A 22487-nucleotide genomic window follows, 5' to 3' on the forward strand; every position below is an offset into this window, starting at 1 on the left:
ATCAGTGAGAAGAATGTTCCTTACATTGGTGATCGGTGAGAAGAATGTTCCTTACATTGGTGATCAGTGAGAAGAATGTTCCTTACATTGGTGATCAGTGAGAAGAATGTTCCTTACATTGGTGATCAGTGGGAAGAATGTTCCTTACATTGGTGATCAGTGAGAAGAATGTTCCTTACATTGGTGATCAGTGAGAAGAATGTTCCTTACATTGGTGATCAGTGAGAAGAATGTTCCTTACATTGGTGATCAGTGGGAAGAATGTTCCTTACATTGGTGATCAGTGAGAAGAATGTTCCTTACATTGGTGATCAGTGAGAAGAATGTTCCTTACATTGGTGATCAGTGAGAAGAATGTTCCTTACATTGGTGATCAGTGAGAAGAATGTTCCTTACATTGGTGATCAGTGAGAAGAATGTTCCTTACATTGGTGATCAGTGAGAAGAATGTTCCTTACATTGGTGATCAGTGAGAAGAATGTTCCTTACATTGGTGATCAGTGGGAAGAATGTTCCTTACATTGGTGATCAGTGAGAAGAATGTTCCTTACATTGGTGATCAGTGGGAAGAATGCTCCTTACATTGGTGATCGGTGAGAAGAATGTTCCTTACATTGGTGATCAGTGAGAAGAATGTTCCTTACATTGGTGATCGGTGAGAAGAATGTTCCTTACATTGGTGATCAGTGAGAAGAATGTTCCTTACATTGGTGATCAGTGGGAAGAATGTTCCTTACATTGGTGATCAGTGGGAAGAATGTTCCATACATTGGTGATCAGTGGGAAGAATGTTCCTTACATTGGTGATCAGTGAGAAGAATGTTCCTTACATTGGTGATCAGTGAGAAGAATGTTCCTTACATTGGTGATCAGTGAGAAGAATGTTCCTTACATTGGTGATCAGTGAGAAGAATGTTCCTTACATTGGTGATCAGTGGGAAGAATGTTCCTTACATTGGTGATCAGTGAGAAGAATGTTCCTTACATTGGTGATCAGTGGGAAGAATGCTCCTTACATTGGTGATCGGTGAGAAGAATGTTCCTTACATTGGTGATCAGTGAGAAGAATGTTCCTTACATTGGTGATCGGTGAGAAGAATGTTCCTTACATTGGTGATCAGTGAGAAGAATGTTCCTTACATTGGTGATCAGTGAGAAGAATGTTCCTTACATTGGTGATCAGTGGGAAGAATGTTCCTTACATTGGTGATCAGTGAGAAGAATGTTCCTTACATTGGTGATCAGTGAGAAGAATGTTCCTTACATTGGTGATCAGTGAGAAGAATGTTCCTTACATTGGTGATCAGTGGGAAGAATGTTCCTTACATTGGTGATCAGTGAGAAGAATGTTCCTTACATTGGTGATCAGTGGGAAGAATGCTCCTTACACTGGTGATCAGTGAGAAGAATGTTCCTTACATTGGTGATCAGTGAGAAGAATGTTCCTTACATTGGTGATCAGTGAGAAGAATGTTCCTTACACTGGTGGTCAGTGAGAAGAATGTTCCTTACATTGGTGATCAGTGAGAAGAATGTTCCTTACATTGGTGATCAGTGAGAAGAATGTTCCTTACATTGGTGATCAGTGAGAAGAATGTTCCTTACATTGGTGATCAGTGAGAAGAATGTTCCTTACATTGGTGATCAGTGGGAAGAACGTTCCTTACATTGGTGATCAGTGGGAAGAACGTTCCTTACATTGGGGGTCAGTGAGAAGAATGTTCCTTACATTGGTGATCAGTGAGAAGAACGTTCCTTACATTGGTGATCAGTGAGAAGAATGTTCCTTACATTGGTGGTCAGTGAGAAGAATGTTCCATACATTGGTGATCAGTGAGAAGAATGTTCCTTACATTGGTGATCAGTGAGAAGAATGTTCCTTACATTGGTGATCAGTGGGAAGAATGTTCCTTACATTGGTGATCAGTGAGAAGAATGTTCCTTACATTGGTGATCAGTGAGAAGAATGTTCCTTACATTGGTGATCAGTGAGAAGAATGTTCCTTACATTGGGGGTCAGTGAGAAGAATGTTCCTTACATTGGTGATCAGTGAGAAGAATGTTCCTTACATTGGTGATCAGTGAGAAGAATGTTCCTTACATTGGTGATCAGTGAGAAGAATGTTCCTTACATTGGAGATCAGTGAGAAGAATGTTCCTTACATTGGAGATCAGTGAGAAGAATGTTCCTTACATTGGGGATCAGTGAGAAGAATGTTCCTTACATTGGGGATCAGTGAGAAGAATGTTCCTTACATTGGAGGTCAGTGAGAAGAATGTTCCTTACATTGGTGATCAGTGGGAAGAATGTTCCTTACATTGGAGATCAGTGGGAAGAATGTTCCTTACATTGGTGATCAGTGAGAAGAATGTTCCTTACATTGGGGATCAGTGAGAAGAATGTTCCTTACATTGGTGATCAGTGAGAAGAATGTTCCTTACATTGGGGATCAGTGAGAAGAATGTTCCTTACATTGGAGGTCAGTGAGAAGAATGTTCCTTACATTGGTGATCAGTGAGAAGAATGTTCCTTACATTGGTGATCAGTGAGAAGAATGTTCCTTACATTGGTGATCAGTGGGAAGAATGTTCCTTACATTGGAGATCAGTGGGAAGAATGTTCCTTACATTGGGGATCGGTGAGAAGAATGTTCCTTACATTGGTGATCGGTGAGAAGAATGTTCCTTACATTGGTGATCGGTGAGAAGAATGTTCCTTACATTGGGGATCAGTGAGAAGAATGTTCCTTACATTGGTGGTCAGTGGGAAGAATGTTCCTTACATTGGGGATCAGTGAGAAGAATGTTCCTTACATTGGGGATCAGTGAGAAGAATGTTCCTTACATTGGTGATCGGTGAGAAGAATGTTCCTTACATTGGTGATCGGTGAGAAGAATGTTCCTTACATTGGTGATCAGTGAGAAGAATGTTCCTTACATTGGTGATCAGTGAGAAGAATGTTCCTTACATTGGTGATCAGTGAGAAGAATGTTCCTTACATTGGTGATCAGTGAGAAGAATGTTCCTTACATTGGTGGTCAGTGGGAAGAATGTTCCTTACATTGGGGATCAGTGAGAAGAATGTTCCTTACATTGGTGATCGGTGAGAAGAATGTTCCTTACATTGGTGATCAGTGAGAAGAATGTTCCTTACATTGGTGATCAGTGAGAAGAATGTTCCTTACATTGGGGATCAGTGAGAAGAATGTTCCTTACATTGGTGATCAGTGAGAAGAATGTTCCTTACATTGGTGATCAGTGAGAAGAATGTTCCTTACATTGGTGATCAGTGAGAAGAATGTTCCTTACATTGGGGATCAGTGAGAAGAATGTTCCTTACATTGGTGATCAGTGAGAAGAATGTTCCTTACATTGGTGATCGGTGAGAAGAATGTTCCTTACATTGGGGATCAGTGAGAAGAATGTTCCTTACATTGGTGATCAGTGAGAAGAATGTTCCTTACATTGGTGATCAGTGAGAAGAATGTTCCTTACATTGGAGATCAGAGGGAAGAATGTGGTTTATGTTTGACTTGAACATTGGCTGTTTGCCAGTTCGCTGAACAGTGAACAATTTTGGGTGTTCGGAGCAAATTTGAAAGCCGTGGAACACCCTTTAAGTCTATGGGAGAAATCAAAAGTGCTCATTTTATAGGCTTATATGCATAGTATTGTCATAAAAAGGGTTTGGGGACCCGGATCCTGCCCCAGGGGACATGGGTCAATGCAAAAAAAAAGGTTTAAAAATGGCTGTTTTTTTCAAAAGCAGTGATTTTAATAATGCTTAAAGTGGAACAATAAAAGTGTAATATTCCTTTAAATTTCATACCTGGGGGGTGTCTACAGTATGCCTGTAAAGGGGCGCATGTTTCCTGTGTTTAGAACAGTTCGAGAACAAAATGACATTTCTAAAGAAAAAAAGTAATTTAAAACGACTCGCGGCTGCAATACACATAAAAGTTCATTGATAAAAACGGCATTAGATCCCCCCCACAGGGGAACCCCCCGAACCAATTTTTTTTTAAAAAATGCATGATTTTCCATACCAGACCCTTATCTGAGCACGCAACCTGGCAGGCTGCAGGAAAAGAGGGGGGAGGAGAGAGAGTGCCCCCCCCCCTCCTGAACCGTACCGGACCACATCCCCTCAACATTGGGAGGGTGCTTTGAGGGGCTACCACAAGATATCACAATCTCCAAATCTCTCCCAATACAGAGCCCTCCCTCAGTGCGGGGCTCTCCCTTAAATCACCCCAGTACAGAGTTTTTCCCCAAATCACCCCAAGTGCAGAGCTTTCCCCCAAATCACCCCAAGTGCAGAGCTTTCCCCCAAATCACCCCAAGTGCAGAGCTTTCCCCCAAATCACCCCAAGTGCAGAGCTTTCCCCCAAATCACCCCAAGTGCAGAGCTTTCCCCCAAATCACCCCAAGTGCAGAGCTTTCCCCCAAATCACCCCAAGTGCAGAGCTTTCCCCCAAATCACCCCAAGTGCAGAGCTTTCCCCCAAATCACCCCAAGTACAGAGCTCTCCCCCAAATCACCCCAAGTGCAGAGCTCTCCCCAAATCACCCCAAGTGCAGAGCTTTCCCCCAAATCACCCCAAGTACAGAGCTCTCCCCCAAATCACCCCAAGTACAGAGCTCTCCCCCAAATCACCCCAAGTGCAGAGCTCTCCCCCAAATCACCCCAAGTGCAGAACTTTCCCCCAAATCACCCCAAGTACAGAGCTTTCCCCCAAATCACCCCAAGTACAGAGCTTTCCCCCAAATCACCCCAAGTACAGAGCTCTCCCCCAAATCACCCCAAGTACAGAGCTCTCCCCCACATATCTCCCCCAATACAGAGCTCTCCCCCAAATCTCCCTCAGTACAGAACTCTTCTCCCAAATCTCCCCAAGTACCGAGCTTTTCCCCCCAAATCTCGACCAGTACAGAGCTCTTCCCCCCCCCCCAAATCTCTCCCCAGTGCAGAGCCCTTCCCCCAAATCTTTCCCAGTACAGAGCTCTCCTTCCAAATCTCTCCCTGTACAGAGATATCCCCCAAATCCCTTGCAATACAGAGCTCTCCCTCTAATCCCCCCCCCAGTACAGAGCTCTCCCCCAAATGTCCCCCAGTACAGAGCTCTCCCCCAAATGTCCCCCAGTACAGAGCTCTCCCCCAAATACCCCCCCCCCCACTACAGAGCTCTCCCTCAAATCCCCCCTGCCATGAACCTTGGAATACTGAAGTATTTCTCTTTTGATTCTATTACACAGTGGTGGGTCTTAAAGCGGAGCTCCACCCGATTTATACACAATAGCTCAGATTGATTCTCTTCCAGTACTGAGCTCTCCCCCAAATCTCCCCAGTACGGAGCTTTCCCCCAAATCTCTTCCAGTACGGAGCTTTCCCCCAAATCTCTTCCAGTATAGAGCTTTACCCAAATCGCCCCAGTACAGAGCTTTCCCCCAAATCGCCCCAGTACAGAGCTTTCCCCCAAATCTCTTCCAGTACAGAGCTTTACCCAAATCTACTTCAGTACAGAGCTCTCCCCCCAAATCTGCCCAGTACAGAGCTCTCCCCCAAATCTCTCCCAGTACAGAGCTCTCCCCAAAACTGCCCCAGTACAGAGCTTTCCCCCCAAATCTCTCCCAGTACAGAGCTTTACCCAAATCTCTTCCAGTACAGAGCTTTACCCAAATCTCCCCCAGTACAGAGCTTTCCCCCAAATCTCTTCCAGTACAGAGCTTTACCCAAATTTCCCCCAGTACAGAGCTTTCCCCCAAATCTCTTCCAGTACAGAGCTTTCCCCCAAATCTCTTCCAGTACAGAGCTTTCCCCCAAATCTCTTCCAGTACAGAGCTTTCCCCCAAATCTCTTCCAGTACAGAGCTTTCCCCCAAATCTCTTCCAGTACAGAGCTTTCCCCCAAATCTCTCCCAGTACAGAGCTTTCCCCCAAATCTCTCCCAGTACGGAGCTTTCCCCCAAATCTCTTCCAGTATAGAGCTTTACCCAAATCTCCCCCAGTATAGAGCTTTCCCCCAAATCGCCCCAGTACAGAGCTTTCCCCCAAATCTCTTCCAGTACAGAGCTTTACCCAAATCTACTTCAGTACAGAGCTCTCCCCCCAAATCTGCCCAGTACAGAGCTCTCCCCCAAATCTCTCCCAGTACAGAGCTCTCCCCCCAAATCTGCCCAGTACAGAGCTTTCCCCCCAAATCTCTCCCAGTACAGAGCTCTCCCCAAAACTGCCCCAGTACAGAGCTTTCCCCCCAAATCTCTCCCAGTACAGAGCTCTCCCCAAATCTCCTTCAGTACAGAGCTCTCCCCCCAAATCTGCCCAGTACAGAGCCCTTCCTCCAAATCTCCCCAGTACACAGCTTTCCCTCCCAAATATCCCCCGGTACAGAGCTCTCCACCAAATCTCTCCCAGCACAGAGCTCTCCCCCAAATTTACCTCATACAGAGCTCTCCCCCATCATAGACCTCTCTCCCACTACAGGGCTCTCCCCCAAATCCCCTCTACTACAGAGCTCTTCACATCTCTCCAAAGCCCCCAAACATCTCCCAAATCAGCACAATACAGAGCTCTCCCCCAGTACAGAGTCCCCCCCCCCCCGCAAATCTCCCCCAGTACAGAGCTCTCCACCAAATCACCCCTTAAATAGCTCTCCCCCCAATCTTCCCCATACAGAGTTCTTCCCAAATCTCCTAAATCCCCCAACCATCTCCTAAATCTCCACCAGTACAGAGCTCTCCCCCAAATTGCCACAATACAGAACTCTCCACCAAATCTCCCCCATATCTTTCAGTACAGAGATTTCCCCCAATTTTCCCTTAATACAGAGCTTTCCAAAATCTCCCAGTACAGTATAGAGCTCCCCCCAAATCAGCGCCATACAGAGCTGTCCCCCAAACCCACCCCATAGAGAGCTCCCCCCTCAAACTTCCACATGCAGAGCTCTTTCTAAATTCCCCCGAAATCTCTCCCAATATAGAGCTCTCCCCGAAATCTCTCCCAATACAGAGCTCTCCCGCGAATCCCCCCCCCAGTACAGAGCTTCCCCCGAATCTCCCCCACTGCAGAGCTTTCCCCCCCCAACCCCCCCCACTGCAGAGTTTCCCCCCAAATCTCCCCCAGTGCAGAGCTTTCCCCCCAAATCTCCCCCAGTGCAGAGCTTTCCCCCCAAATCTCCCCCAGTGCAGAGCTTTCCCCCCAAATCTCCCCCAGTGCAGAGCTTTCCCCCCAAATCTCCCCCAGTGCAGAGCTTTCCCCCCAAATCTCCACCAGTACAGAGCTCTCCCCCAAATCTCTCCCAGTAAAAAGCTCCCCTCCAATCTCTCCCAGTAAAGAGCTCTCCCCCAAATCGACCTCATAAGGAACTCTCCCCAAAACCTCTCTCAGTACAGAGCTCTCCCCCAATCTCCAGTACAGAGCTCTCCTTTAAATCTCTCCAAAGCCCCCAAACATCTCCCAAATCAGCACAACACAGAGCTTTCCCCAAATCACCTCATACAGCAGCACTCTCCCCCAGTACAGAGTTTCCCCTAAATCTCCACCAGTAAAGAGCTCTTCCCCAAATTGGCACAATACAGAACTCTCCACCAAATCTCTTCCAGAACAAAGCTCTTTCCCAATACAGAGCTCTCCCCCCAAATCTCCCCCAGTACAGAGCTCTCCCCCCAAATCTCTCCCAATACAGAGCTCTCCCCTCAAATATCCCCCATACAGAGCTCTCCCCTCAAATGTCCCCCAGTACAGAGCTCTCCCCTCAAATGTCCCCCAGTACAGAGCTCTCCCCTCAAATATCCCCCATACAGAGCTCTCCCCTCAAATGTCCCCCAGTACAGAGCTCTCCCCTCAAATGTCCCCCAGTACAGAGCTCTCCCCTCAAATATCCCCCATACAGAGCTCTCCCCTCAAATATCCCCCATACAGAGCTCTCCCCAAATCACTTCATACAGCACTCTCCCCTGGTACAGAGTTTCCCCCCCAAATCTCCCCCAGTACAGAGCTCTCCACCAAATCACCCCGTAAATAGCCCCCCCCCCCCCAATATTCTCCATACAGAGCTCTTCCCAAATCTCCCAACCAGTACAGAGCTCTCCCCCAAATTGGCACAATACAGAGCTCGCCCCAAATCACTCCATGCAGCACTCTCCCCCAAATCTCCCCTGGTACAGAGCTCTTCTTCAAATCTCTCCAAAGCCCCCAAACATCTCCCAAATCAGCACAATACAGAGCTCTCCCCAAATCACCTCATACAGCACTCTCCCCCCGGTACAGAGTTTTCCCCCCAAATGTCCCCCATACAGAGCTCTCCCCTCAAATATCCCCCAGTACAGAGCTCTCCCCTCAAATCTCCCCCATACAGAGCTCTCCCCTCAAATATCCCCCATACAGAGCTCTCCCCTCAAATATCCCCCAGTACAGAGCTCTCCCCTCAAATATCCCCCAGTACAGAGCTCTCCCCCCAAATGTCCCCCATACAGAGCTCTCCCCTCAAATATCCCCCAGTACAGAGCTCTCCCCTCAAATATCCCCCAGTACAGAGCTCTCCCCCCAAATGTCCCCCATACAGAGCTCTCCCCTCAAATATCCCCCAGTACAGAGCTCTCCCCCCAAATGTCCCCCATACAGAGCTCTCCCCTCAAATATCCCCCATACAGAGCTCTCCCCTCAAATATCCCCCAGTACAGAGCTCTCCCCAGATTTCCCCCATACAGAGCTCTCCCTCTTACAGAGGAGTGCCTAATCTGCTAAAAATGCAGGTGAGAAACTGGAGCAGTATAGATGGGCCCCGAGCTCAGGATGATATGGATTGGCCGAGGGAGGTCAGATGACTGTAGAAGAAGTGGGGTGCTCATAGACTGTTGGGCCTCAATGAGTAGACAGAGCAATATGTATATACGGATGTGTGTATATAAGTGTGTACAGGTATTTATGTATGTGTAATATGTATATATAGGTGTGTATAGGAATCTATATGGAGACAGGTGTGTGTTCCTGTTAGGAGAGAGGACTCCATGTTGGAGGGATTTCAGGTACTGCTGGAGAGGGATCTGGTTGGCCAGGTATTTTCATGAATCTCTATTGCTGTGTGAACCAGGTATGTGGGTGTGCAAAGGACGGTGTCATTGGGGCGGAGGACGGTGTCATTGGGGCGGAGGACGGTGTCAGTAGGGTAGAGGACGGTGTCATTGGGGTAGAGGATGGTGTCATTAGGGCAGAGGACGGTTTCTGTAGGGTAGAGGACGGTGTCTGTAGGGTAGAGGACGGTGTCAGTAGAGCAGAGGACGGGGTCAGTAGGGCAGAGGACGGGGTCAGTAGGGCAGAGGACGGGGTCAGTAGGGCAGAGGACGGTGTCATTAGGGCAGAGGACGGTTGCAGTAGAGCAGTGGACGGTGTCGGTAGGGCAGTGGACGGTGTCGGTGGGGCAGAGGACGGTGTCGGTGGGGCAGAGGACGGTGTCGGTGGGGCAGAGGACGGTGTCGGTGGGGCAGAGGACGGTGTCGGTGGGGCAGAGGACGGTGTCGGTGGGGCAGAGGACGGTGTCGGTGGGGCAGAGGACGGTGTCGGTGGGGCAGAGGACGGTGTCATTAGGGTAGAGGACGGTGTCAGTAGGGCAGAGGACGGTGTCAGTAGGGCAGAGGACGGTGTCAGTAGAGCAGTGGACGGTGTCATTAGGGCAGAGGACGGTGTCAGTAGGGCAGAGGACGGTGTCAGTAGGGCAGAGGACGGTGTCAGTAGAGCAGTGGACGGGGTCAGTAGGGCAGAGGACGGTGTCATTAGGGCAGAGGACGGTTGCAGTAGAGCAGTGGACGGTGTCGGTGGGGCAGAGGACGGTGTCGGTGGGGCAGAGGACGGTGTCGGTGGGGCAGAGGACGGTGTCGGTGGGGCAGAGGACGGTGTCGGTGGGGCAGAGGACGGTGTCATTAGGGTAGAGGACGGTGTCAGTAGGGCAGAGGACGGTGTCAGTAGGGCAGAGGACGGTGTCAGTAGAGCAGTGGACGGTGTCATTAGGGCAGAGGACGGTGTCATTAGGGCAGAGGACGGTGTCGGTGGGGCAGAGGACGGTGTCGGTGGGGCAGAGGACGGTGTCGGTGGGGCAGAGGACGGTGCCATTAGGGGCAGAGGACGGTGCCATTAGGGGCAGAGGACGGTGCCATTAGGGCAGAGGACGGTGCCATTAGGGCAGTGGACGGTGTCGGTGGGGCAGAGGACGGTGTCGGTGGGGCAGAGGACGGTGTCGGTGGGGCAGAGGACGGTGTCGGTGGGGCAGAGGACGGTGTCATTAGGGCAGAGGACGGTGTCGGCAGTGCAGAGGACGGTGTCGGCGGGGCAGAGGACGGTGTCGGCGGGGCAGAAGACGGCGTCGTTGGGGCAGAGGACGGTGTCAGTAGTTTTCATGATGACGGGCTGAGCAATGCCAAGCTGCAGCTTCCAGAGCCGGCAGAATATTGGCATAAAAATGGGATTTACTCCGGAGATAAAACGAGAATCTAGCACCTTCTAGAACTCTGGTTGGACCTCATGTGGAGTATACTGTCCGGTTCTGCTCACCGGTCCTCGGAAGGGATGTTCTGGAACTGGAGAGAGTCCAGAGATGGGAGACAAAACTAATAAGGTGATTGGAGGACAAACACTAAATCCCTCCTCGCTGGGTGGAGATATGACGGGGATCTACAAATCCCTCAGCAGTGATCCCAGCACAGGAGGAACACTCGAGTCTCAGTGAGTGTGGGGGACACAACCAGATTGGAGGAGAATCCATATCACCTCTGTAGGGTTATCACTGTCAGGAAGATAAGGATGTGGAGCTCTCTTCCACAGTACGTGGTGTCAGCGGGGATTATGGATATTTTTAAGACTCTTGGTTGTGCATCTTATTCAGGGATATGGGAAATAATTACCGACACACCTACACGGGGGGAACTGGATGGACTATTTCTACTACCTTCCCTACTATGTAACTATATATTTTTTACAATTTTTCTTTTTTTAATTATTTGTTTACAGTTTTTTAAGAGCCCCATTAGGGTGCTTTGGTGAAATACCAGGGGTCTAAAAAGGGGGATTCTGTGCCACACCTGGCACACCCATTGCGCACACCTATGTGTGTGAAACTGAATTCCTCGGCATTGGCATGTTTTATGGGCTTTATTCTGTCCAGAATCTTACAATACGAGGTGTATATAATGAGGAGTATCATTGTAAGGTATATGTGCTGTATATACTGAAGGTATCTTGTATTGGGTGTATATTCCGGGTAGGTATCTTGTATTGGGTGTATATTCCGGGTAGGTATCTTGTATTGGGTGTGTATTCCGGGTAGGTATCTTGTATTGGGTGTATATTCCGGGTAGGTATCTTGTATTGGGTGTATATTCCGGGTAGGTATCTTGTATTGGGTGTGTATTCCGGGTAGGTATCTTGTATTGGGTGTGTATTCCGGGTAGGTATCTTGTATTGGGTGTGTATTCCGGGTAGGTATCTTGTATTGGGTGTGTATTCCGGGTAGGTATCTTGTATTGGGTGTGTATTCCGGGTAGGTATCTTGTATTGGGTATGTATTCCGGGTAGGTATCTTGTATTGGGTGTGTATTCCGGGTATATCTTATCAAATAACCTTTTATTCTTTCAAAGAGTGCATTACACTTCATGCATTACTACATCACATTAAAACAGTAGGAAAATAAATGAGTAGACTTTAGGGACCTCCCACCCAATGGCCCGTCCCAGGGAGCCCCCCGGGGCCAGCACAGAGCAGGCCAGGGGGGGCCCCCGCGAACATCCGGGCCGACCCCGAAGATTAAAGAATGGCATTGCCCACCATAGGGTCCAGTAGGGTAGCCCAATACTTGGATATAAACCTCTACAAACAGTGTTAACCACTCATTACAAGTGTCATCCTCGAATTCCGGGTATATCTTATATACTGATCCGGTATTGGGTGTATATTCCAGGTAGGTATCTTGTATCTTGTATTGGGTGTATATTGCGGGTAGGTGTCTTGTATTGGGTGTATATTGCGGGTAGGTATCTTGTATTGGGTGTATATTGCGGGTAGGTGTCTTGTATCTTGTATTGGGTGTATATTGCGGGTAGGTGTCTTGTATTGGGTGTATATTGCGGGTAGGTGTCTTGTATTGGGTGTATATTGCGGGTAGGTGTCTTGTATTGGGTGTATATTGCGGGTAGGTGTCTTGTATTGGGTGTATATTGCGGGTAGGTGTCTTGTATTGGGTGTATATTGCGGGTAGGTGTCTTGTATTGGGTGTATATTGCGGGTAGGTGTCTTGTATTGGGTGTATATTGCGGGTAGGTGTCTTGTATTGGGTGTATATTGCGGGTAGGTGTCTTGTATTGGGTGTATATTGCGGGTAGGTGTCTTGTATTGGGTGTATATTGCGGGTAGGTGTCTTGTATTGGGTGTATATTGCGGGTAGGTGTCTTGTATTGGGTGTATATTGCGGGTAGGTGTCTTGTATTGGGTGTATATTGCGGGTAGGTGTCTTGTATTGGGTGTATATTGCGGGTAGGTGTCTTGTATTGGGTGTATATTGCGGGTAGGTGTCTTGTGTTGGGTGTATATTGCGGGTAGGTGTCTTGTGTTGGGTGTATATTGCGGGTAGGTGTCTTGTGTTGGGTGTATATTGCGGGTAGGTGTCTTGTGTTGGGTGTATATTGCGGGTAGGTGTCTTGTGTTGGGTGTATATTGCGGGTAGGTGTCTTGTGTTGGGTGTATATTGCGGGTAGGTGTCTTGTGTTGGGTGTATATTGCGGGTAGGTGTCTTGTGTTGGGTGTATATTGCGGGTAGGTGTCTTGTGTTGGGTGTATATTGCGGGTAGGTGTCTTGTGTTGGGTGTATATTGCGGGTAGGTGTCTTGTGTTGGGTGTATATTGCGGGTAGGTGTCTTGTGTTGGGTGTATATTGCGGGTAGGTGTCTTGTGTTGGGTGTATATTGCGGGTAGGTGTCTTGTGTTGGGTGTATATTGCGGGTAGGTGTCTTGTATTGGGTGTATATTGCGGGTAGGTGTCTTGTATTGGGTGTATATTGCGGGTAGGTGTCTTGTATTGGGTGTATATTGCGGGTAGGTGTCTTGTATTGGGTGTATATTGCGGGTAGGTGTCTTGTATTGGGTGTATATTGCGGGTAGGTGTCTTGTATTGGGTGTATATTGCGGGTAGGTGTCTTGTATTGGGTGTATATTGCGGGTAGGTGTGCGGAGTACGGTTGGTGTTTGCCGCAGTCTGTAATTTGGGTCTCTTGGCACCGGCTCGGTGTTCTCCGGTACAGCGCTCGCTGTGTAAGATTTGTATTGCCGGGTGGCGGTTGCCCGGAGGGCGCCGTGCCGCCGCCGTACTGCAGTTTTACGATCGGTCCATTAAGGTTGGCGGTCTGAGAAGGTGACGCGGTGGTTGGAGTGCCGCAGGGTTGGCGCTGAGATGATGGACGCCGTGGGGGAGGCTCTGCGGCGGGTGGCGGACGGGGAATTTGTGGCCGGCTGGTGGAGAACTTGTCACGGGTTGGGATGGATGCCGTCATAAGACATCTCTGGGATCGCTGTTCTTGGCGGGGGATGGGTCCCCAAGGCACGCTGGAGATATGAAGGCAAGATGGCTGCCGGCGGATTCTTCCGAGGGGTCACATCCAGGAAGAATTATTGGACAATTCCAGTAATTCAATTGACTCTTCAGCCGCTGCCTGGAAATGGGGGACGTCGTGTCGGATGGCGCGGCTTTTATGGCGCCGATGTTTTATGAGGCGCGCGGCTCCGAGAAATTGGTCGTTTTGGAGGATAGATGGATTTCGGAGGAATCCTCGGAGTCCCACAAAACACGGCAAGAAATTCCTCGGAATACAAAGATACAAAGTAACACTTCATGACCCCGAAGGGCGGGGACTCACCTGCAGAATATCTAATATATAAGGGTTAGAACCTCTGTCAGGTTTTCCTGCTATCAGAGGAGAGATTTCCTCTCACTTCCTGTCTGGGGGGGAGGGGCAGGAAGTGAGGGGAAACAGACAACACTTCCCCCCCCCCCCACACGGCTGGACGTTCCGACAACAAAATCCATCAGATTTTTTCCGGTGGATTTTGTCGGGATCTCGTGTCGCACACAGACGGTCACACGGAGTTTTGTTGGGAAGGAGGCGACGTAAACATCGCACGATGTAAACATCGCACGACGGGACTTTGTAGAGGCCCGCAGCCAATCGCTTTCCTCTCCAAATTTATTCTTAGCATGCGCGGCACTTTGTGCGTCGGAATTTTCTACACGATCGGACTTTCCGGCTGTGTGCGGAATGAGGGGCTCCCCCATCCCCCGACTCTACTGAAGACATTTGTACTTCTGTGGAGAATCTTCAGGACGGGAAGTGGGAGGAGATCGGGAAAAGCTGAGCGGGGTTCTAGTCCTTCCCTTCTCTATGCAGAGCGAATGAAGAAACGCGTTAGTAATCAGCATGCGGCCAGTGAAGTCTGTAGCTGATGTGTACTGAGGTCATCAATCGTAGAATCGTAGCCAAGCCAGTCCCATCCTCCGAGGTCACCAATCGTGTTCTGACGATGCACCGCGATCGCTGATGTCATAGTGAGGCTCAGCCATTACACTGAGGATGTGGGGGAGGGGAAGACGATCGCACTGTCTGTGTATTGTGGGAACTGAGCGATCGTTCAATGTAGATCCATCCAGGCCTCCCTGAGACTCCGCCTCCAGATTATCTCCCTCCCCCTTCTATCCATTCTTCTCTTCATTTTATAGCTCTCAACTCCATAACATTGTCCAATCAGATTGAAGTGTTACATTTGGGGCCTTAATGTGACCCCCGACTCTGAGGGTCCGACGTCACTTGTCACCTCACCAACCAAGAAATATTCAGAGACCAGACGATGGAAGTACAACGAGTCTGATACAATGCACCGCCGCTTGGTCACTGCCTGAACCCCCTCCCCCATCACCCATCAGACGGGGAGATACAAAGAAACATTGTTTATAAACATCGATCAGACTGGAGATAGAGAGATACAAAGAAACATTGTTTATAAACATCGATCAGATGTGGTATAGAGAGATACAAAGAAACATTGTTTATAACCACTTGAGACCCGCGCTATAGTCAATTGACGACTACAGGAATATACGTCTATTGACGTCGTCCCGTGTACGAGCGGCCTGCGTGCCCCCTGAGGGGAGCGTGCGGCGCGCTCTGTGATTGGCGAGTCCGTGAGACTCGCCTGATCACCGATCCGTGCAAGGGTTCGATCCCGACCCCTTATCACGTGATCAGCTGTCAGCCAATGACAGCTGATCATGTGATATAATGGAGCCGGTAATCGGCTAGTATTCCTCCTCACGCTGACAGAGCGAGGAGAAAAAAAAAAGCCGATCACGGCCAGCCCTGCTAACGACCACCTGCCCCCTGCCAGTGCCCACCTGCCCCCTGCAGTGCCCCACTTATTAAAAGTAAGTGCCCCCCGTCAGTGCCACCCACAGTGCCACCCAGCAGTGCCCACAATCTGCCTCAAAGGTGCTGCACCCCAGTGCTGCCCATCAGTGCCCAGCAGTGCCGCCCAGCAGAGCCACCTATCAGTGCCCATCAGTCCCATCTATCAGTGGTACCTATCAGTGCCCATCCGTGCCATCTTATCTGTGCCCATCTTTGCCCATCAGTGCCGCCTTATCTGTGCCCATCGGTGCCACCTTATCTGTGCCTATTAGTGCCGCCTTAACTTTGCCTATCAGTGCCCACCAGTGCAGCCCATCAGTGCCCACCAGTGCAGCCTATCAGTGCCGTCTCATCAGCGCACTTCAATGAAGGAGAAAAATGACCCGTTTGCAGAATTTTATAACAAACTATTAAACATGATTTTTTATTTTTTTTGCATCTTTTTTTGTTTGTTTAGCAAAAAATAAAACTCCGAGCTGTAACTAAATACCACCAAAAGAAAGCTCTATTTGTGGGAAAAAATGATAAAAATTTCATTTGGGTACAGTGTTGTATGCCCGCGTACTTGTTATTCAAAGTGCATCAGCGCTGAAAGCTGAAAATTGGTCTGGGACTGAGGGGGGTTTAAGTGCCCAGTAAGCAAGTGGTTAAACATCGATCAGACAGGGAAAAAAAATACAAAGTAACATTGTTTATAAACACTGATCAGATGTGGGATAGAGAGAACCCAATTAGGTGTGTCTTTCATCTCCATTGTTTGAGATTTGCCACCCTTCCGAGATTTCATGACCCCGAAGGGCGGGGACTCACCTGCAGCATATCTCGCTCTCCATCTCGTGCTTCCCACACACGGATCTGGTAAATGTTTAACTTTGTGTAATCGCTGACAACGCCCGGCGCGGTTCAGGAGGGCGCAGCTCTGTCCACACTCGGAGGACTTCGCCCAGGAAGCTGTGTGGTCTCCGTGGTCCTCCTCTAGCCGGGACTATGAGGACCTCTCCAGGGGACCAGCCATAGTTCCTCTCCAGGAAGCGGACAGGCCGCGGCCATGGCGGGCGATCACTGCGCCGACTTCATCGATCACTCGCACGTTCCAGATTTCGAGGTTCAGCTGACGGTGAAGATCTCCATGACGGTCTTGTATGGAATTATTCTGCTGGCCGGGATCATCGGGAACAGCGCCACCATCCGGACCACCAAGGTTCTGCGGGACAAGGGCTACCTCCAGAAAGGGGTGAGCGACCACATGATCAGCCTGGCCTGCTCAGACCTGCTGGTCCTCCTGCTGGGGATGCCGGTGGAGCTCTACTCCCTCATCTGGTTTCCATTCTCTTCCCCTTATGGGGACGTCACCTGTAAGGTTTATTGCTTTCTGTTTGAGGCCTGCAGCTACGCCACCATCTTCCACGTGGGCACCCTCAGCTTCGAGAGGTTCATGGCCATCTGCCACCCCTTCCGCTTCAAGCTGATTTCCGGCACCCGCGCCGTCAAGCTGATGATTTGCTTTGCGTGGCTGACCTCGGTTGGGGTGGCGTTGCCGTTGATCTTTGCCATGGGTGCGGAATACCCGCTGAGCCCGGTGACCGGCAGGCGCTCCCAATGTAACGTCTCCGCCGCCTACCATCTGTCTGCCAATCGGACGCTTTGCACCAACCTTCACTCCAAGTGGGCGGCGTTCCAGGCCAGCATCTTCAGCGCCTTCGTGGTCTACATCGTGGTCCTGGCTGGCGTGGCCTTCATGTGTCGGAAGATGATGGTGACACTGATGGCCACCAAGAAGGGAACCGTCACGGTGAAGGGTCCACCTGGAACCGCCGGGACCAACGAGATGACCAAAAGCAGCACCTCAGAAGCCAGATCAGCCCGAAAACAGACCATCGTCTTCCTAGGTAGGTTGTGCTTGTTTAATGGTGACCCGCGCCGGAGGACATATGAAGTGGGGGAGGGGGGCCGGAGGACATATGAAGTGGGGGAGGGGGGCCGGAAGACATATGAAGTGGGGGAGGGGGCCGGAAGACATATGAAGTGGGGGAGGGTCGGAAGACATATGAAGTGGGGGAGGGGAGAGCCGGAAGACATATGAAGTGGGGGAGGGGAGGGCCGGAAGACATATGAAGTGGGGGAGGGGGGCCAGAAGACATATGAAGTGGGGGGGAGGGGGGCTGGAAGACATATGAAGTGGGGGAGGTAGAGCCGGAAGACATATGAAGTGGGGGGGAGGGGGGCCGGAAGACATATGAAGTGGGGGAGGGGGGCTGGAAGACATATGAAGTGGGGGAGGGGGGCTGGAAGACATATGAAGTGGGGGAGGGGGGGGCCAGAAGACATATGAAGTGGGGGGGAGGGGGGCTGGAAAACATATGAAGTGGGGGAGGGGGGCCGGAAGACATATGAAGTGGGGGGGAGGGGGGCTGGAAAACATATGAAGTGGGGGAGGGAGAGCCGGAAGACATATGAAGTGGGGGGGAGGGGGGCCGGAAGACATATGAAGTGGGGGAGGGGGGGGCCGGAAGACATATGAAGTGGGGGAGGGGGGCTGGAAGACATATGAAGTGGGGGAGGGGGCGCCGGAAGACATATGAAGTGGGGGAGGGGGCGCCGGAAGACATATGAAGTGGGGGAGGGAGAGCCGGAAGACATATGAAGTGGGGGGGAGGGGGGCTGGAAGACATATGAAGTGGGGGAGGGAGAGCCGGAAGACATATGAAGTGGGGGGGAGGGGGCTGGAAGACATATGAAGTGGGGGAGGGGGGCCGGAAGACATATGAAGTGGGGGAGGGAGAGCCGGAAGACATATGAAGTGGGGGGGAGGGGGGCCGGAAGACATATGAAGTGGGGGAGGGGGGGCCGGAAGACATATGAAGTGGGGGGGAGGGGGCTGGAAGACATATGAAGTGGGGGAGGGGGGGCCGGAAGACATATGAAGTGGGGGAGGGGGCGCCGGAAGACATATGAAGTGGGGGGGAGGGGGCTGGAAGACATATGAAGTGGGGGGGAGGGGGGGCCGGAAGACATATGAAGTGGGGGAGGGGGGGCCGGAAGACATATGAAGTGGGGGAGGGAGAGCCGGAAGACATATGAAGTGGGGGAGGGAGAGCCGGAAGACATATGAAGTGGGGGAGGGGGGCCGGAAGACATATGAAGTGGGGGAGGGGGGCTGGAAGACATATGAAGTGGGGGGGAGGGGGGCTGGAAGACATATGAAGTGGGGGGGGAGGGGGGGCCGGAAGACATATGAAGTGGGGAAGAGGGGGGAGGGCCGGAAGACATGAAGTGGGGGGGGGGGGGGGCGGAAGACATGAAGTGGGGGGGAGGAGGGAGGGCCGGAAGACATGAAGTGGGGGGGGCAGAAGACATATGAAGTGGGGGGGAGGGGGGAGGGCCGGAAGACATGAAGTGGGGGGGAGGGCCGGAAGACATATGAAGTGGGGGAGGGGGGGGCCGGAAGACATATGAAGTGGGGGAGGGGGGGCCGGAAGACATATGAAGTGGGGGAGGGGGGGGCCGGAAGACATATGAAGTGGGGGAGGGGGGGGCCGGAAGACATATGAAGTGGGAGGGGGGAGGGCCGGAAGACATATGAAGTGGGGGGGGGGGCAGAAGACATATGAAGTGGGGGGGGGGCAGAAGACATATGAAGTGGGGGAGGGCGGAAGCCATATGAAGTGGGGGGGGGCAGAAGACATATGAAGTGGGGGGGGCAGAAGACATATGAAGTGGGGGAGGGCGGAAGACACATGAAGTGGGGGAGGGGGGCCGGAAGACATATGAAGTGGGGGGGGGGCAGAAGACATATGAAGTGGGGGAGGGCGGAAGACATATGAAGTGGGGGGGGCCGGAAGACATATGAAGTGGGGGGGGGGGCAGAAGACATATGAAGTGGGGGGGCAGAAGACATGAAGTGGGGGAGGGGGGGGCCGGAAGACATATGAAGTGGGGGGGGGGGGGGCAGAAGACATATGAAGTGGGGGGGAGGGGGGAGGGCCGGAAGACATATGAAGTGGGGGAGGGGAGGGCCGGAAGACATATGAAGTGGGGGAGGGGGGCCAGAAGATATATGAAGTGGGGGAGGGGGGCTGGAAGACATATGAAGTGGGGGAGGGGGGGCCGGAAGACATATGAAGTGGGGGAGGGGGCGCCGGAAGACATATGAAGTGGGGGGGAGGGGGGCTGGAAGACATATGAAGTGGGGGGGAGGGGGGGCCGGAAGACATATGAAGTGGGGGGGAGGGGGGGCCGGAAGACATATGAAGTGGGGGAGGGGGGGCCGGAAGACATATGAAGTGGGGGAGGGAGAGCCGGAAGACATATGAAGTGGGGGAGGGAGAGCCGGAAGACATATGAAGTGGGGGAGGGGGCGCCGGAAGACATATGAAGTGGGGGGAGGGCCGGAAGACATATGAAGTGGGGGAGGGGGGCCGGAAGACATATGAAGTGGGGGGAGGGCCGGAGGACATATGAAGTGGGGGAGGGGGGGGGGGCCAGAAGACATATGAAGTGGGGGGGAGGAGGGAGGGCCGGAAGACATGAAGTGGGGGGGAGGGCCGGAAGACATATGAAGTGGGGGGGGCAGAAGACATATGAAGTGGGGGGGGCGGAAGACATATGAAGTGGGGGGGGAGGGCCGGAAGACATATGAAGTGGGGGAGGGGGGGGGCCGGAAGACATATGAAGTGGGGGGGAGGGCCGGAAGACATATGAAGTGGGGGAGGGGGGGGGGCGGAAGACATATGAAGTGGGGGAGGGGGGGGGCCGGAAGACATATGAAGTGGGGGGGGAGGGCCGGAAGACATATGAAGTGGGGGAGGGGGGGGGGGCGGAAGACATATGAAGTGGGAGGGGGGAGGGCCGGAAGACATATGAAGTGGGGGGGGGGGCAGAAGACATATGAAGTGGGGGGGCAAAAGACATGAAGTGGGGGAGGGGGGCCGGAAGACATATGAAGTGGGGGAGGGCGGAAGACATATGAAGTGGGGGGGGGCAGAAGACATATGAAGTGGGGGAGGGGGGGGGGCCGGAAGACATATGAAGTGGGGGGGAGGGCCGGAAGACATATGAAGTGGGGGAGGGGGGGGGGGGCGGAAGACATATGAAGTGGGAGGGGGGAGGGCCGGAAGACATATGAAGTGGGGGGGGGGGGGCAGAAGACATATGAAGTGGGGGGGGCAAAAGACATGAAGTGGGGGAGGGGGGCCGGAAGACATATGAAGTGGGGGAGGGCGGAAGACATATGAAGTGGGGGGGGGCAGAAGACATATGAAGTGGGGGGGCAGAAGATATGAAGTGGGGGAGGGGGGGGGCCGGAAGACATATGAAGTGGGGGAGGGCGGAAGACATATGAAGTGGGGGGGGCAGAAGATATGAAGTGGGGGAGGGGGGGGCCGGAAGACATATGAAGTGGGGGGGGGGGGCAGAAGAAATATGAAGTGGGGGGAGGGCCGGAAGACATGTGGGGGGGGGCACTGCTGTTCTGCTGATTTTAGTACTTCTTGCTGTCTTGGATAATATGAGGAAGGGTTAGAACCTCTGTCAGGTTTTCCTGCTATCGGAGGAGAGATTTCCCCTCACTTCCTGTCGGGGGGAGGGGACAGGAAGTGATGGAAACCCCCCCCACACACGGCTGGACGTTCCGACAACAAAATCCATCAGATTTTTTCCGGTGGATTTTGTCGGGATCTCGTGTCGCACACAGACGGTCACACAGAGTTTTGTTGGGAAGGAGGCGACGTAAACATCGCACGATGTAAACATCGCACGACGGGACTTTGTAGAGGCCCGCAGCCAATCGCTTTCCTCTCCAAATTTATTCTTAGCATGCGCGGCACTTTGTGCGTCGGAATTTTCTACACGATCGGACTTTCCGGCTGTGTGCGGAATGAGGGGCTCCCCCATCCCCCGACTCTACTGAAGACATTTGTACTTCTGTGGAGAATCTTCAGGACGGGAAGTGGGAGGAGATCGGGAAAAGCTGAGCGGGGTTCTAGTCCTTCCCTTCTCTATGCAGAGCGAATGAAGAAACGCGTTAGTAATCAGCATGCGGCCAGTGAAGTCCGTAGCTGATGTGTACTGAGGTCATCAATCGTAGAATCGTAGCCAAGCCAGTCCCATCCTCCGAGGTCACCAATCGTGTTCTGACGACGCACAGCGATCGCTGATGTCATAGTGAGGCTCAGCCATTACACTGAGGATGTGGGGGAGGGGAAGACGATCGCACTGTCTGTGTATTGTGGGAACTGAGCGATCGTTCAATGTAGATCCAGCCAGGCCTCCCTGAGACTCCGCCTCCAGATTATCTCCCTCCCCCTTCTATCCATTCTTCTCTTCATTTTATAGCTCTCAACTCCATAACATTGTCCAATCAGATTGAAGTGTTACATTTGGGGCCTTAATGTGACCCCCGACTCTGAGGGTCCGACGTCACTTGTCACCTCACCAACCAAGAAATATTCAGAGACCAGACGATGGAAGTACAACGAGTCTGATACAATGCATCGCCGCTTGGTCACTGCCTGAACCCCCTCCCCCATCACCCATCAGACGGGGAGATACAAAGAAACATTGTTTATAAACATCGATCAGATGTGGTATAGAGAGATACAAAGAAACATTGTTTATAAACACTGATCAGATGTGGGATAGAGAATTAGAAAGTAACATTGTTTATAAACACTGCTCATATGTGGGATAGAGAGATACAAAGAAACATTGTTTATAAACATCAATCAGACGGGAGATAGAGATACAAAGTAACATTGTTTATAAACACTGCTCAGATGTGGGATAGAGAGATACAAAGAAACATTGTTTATAAACATCAATCAGACGGGAGATAGAGATACAAAGTAACATTGTTTATAAACACTGCTCAGATGTGGGATAGAGAGAACCCGATTAGGTGTTTTGCTCATACAACAGACGGTCGGTAAGATGTGGAAACTGCCAACTGAAAAAAATCCCCAATAATATAACATGAGGATAAATAAAAATAATACAAAAAAACACGAAGGACACAGAAGAGGAAGCGCTGAGCTGTGACTAAATGAAGGTCA

At 51.4% G+C, this 22487-nt stretch overlaps 1 protein-coding gene across 1 annotated transcript in view; it reads left to right on the forward strand.

The window, feature by feature from the left end:
• The first annotated feature begins 16330 nt into the window (after positions 1–16330).
• GPR39 (G protein-coupled receptor 39) overlaps positions 16331–22487 on the forward strand; it is a 90824-nt gene continuing 84667 nt past the window's right edge. The window contains exon 1 of the mRNA XM_077449774.1: positions 16331–17327. Within this exon, the coding sequence (XP_077305900.1) occupies positions 16487–17327 (841 nt within the window). The 5' untranslated portion in view covers positions 16331–16486. The remainder of the gene's footprint in view (positions 17328–22487) is intronic.

The sequence above is a fragment of the Lithobates pipiens genome, unplaced genomic scaffold (genome assembly GCF_037356315.1).
Source record: "Lithobates pipiens isolate NorthernLeopardFrog02 unplaced genomic scaffold, aLitPip1_a1.2 Scaffold_22, whole genome shotgun sequence".
Lineage (NCBI taxonomy): Eukaryota > Metazoa > Chordata > Amphibia > Anura > Ranidae > Lithobates > Lithobates pipiens.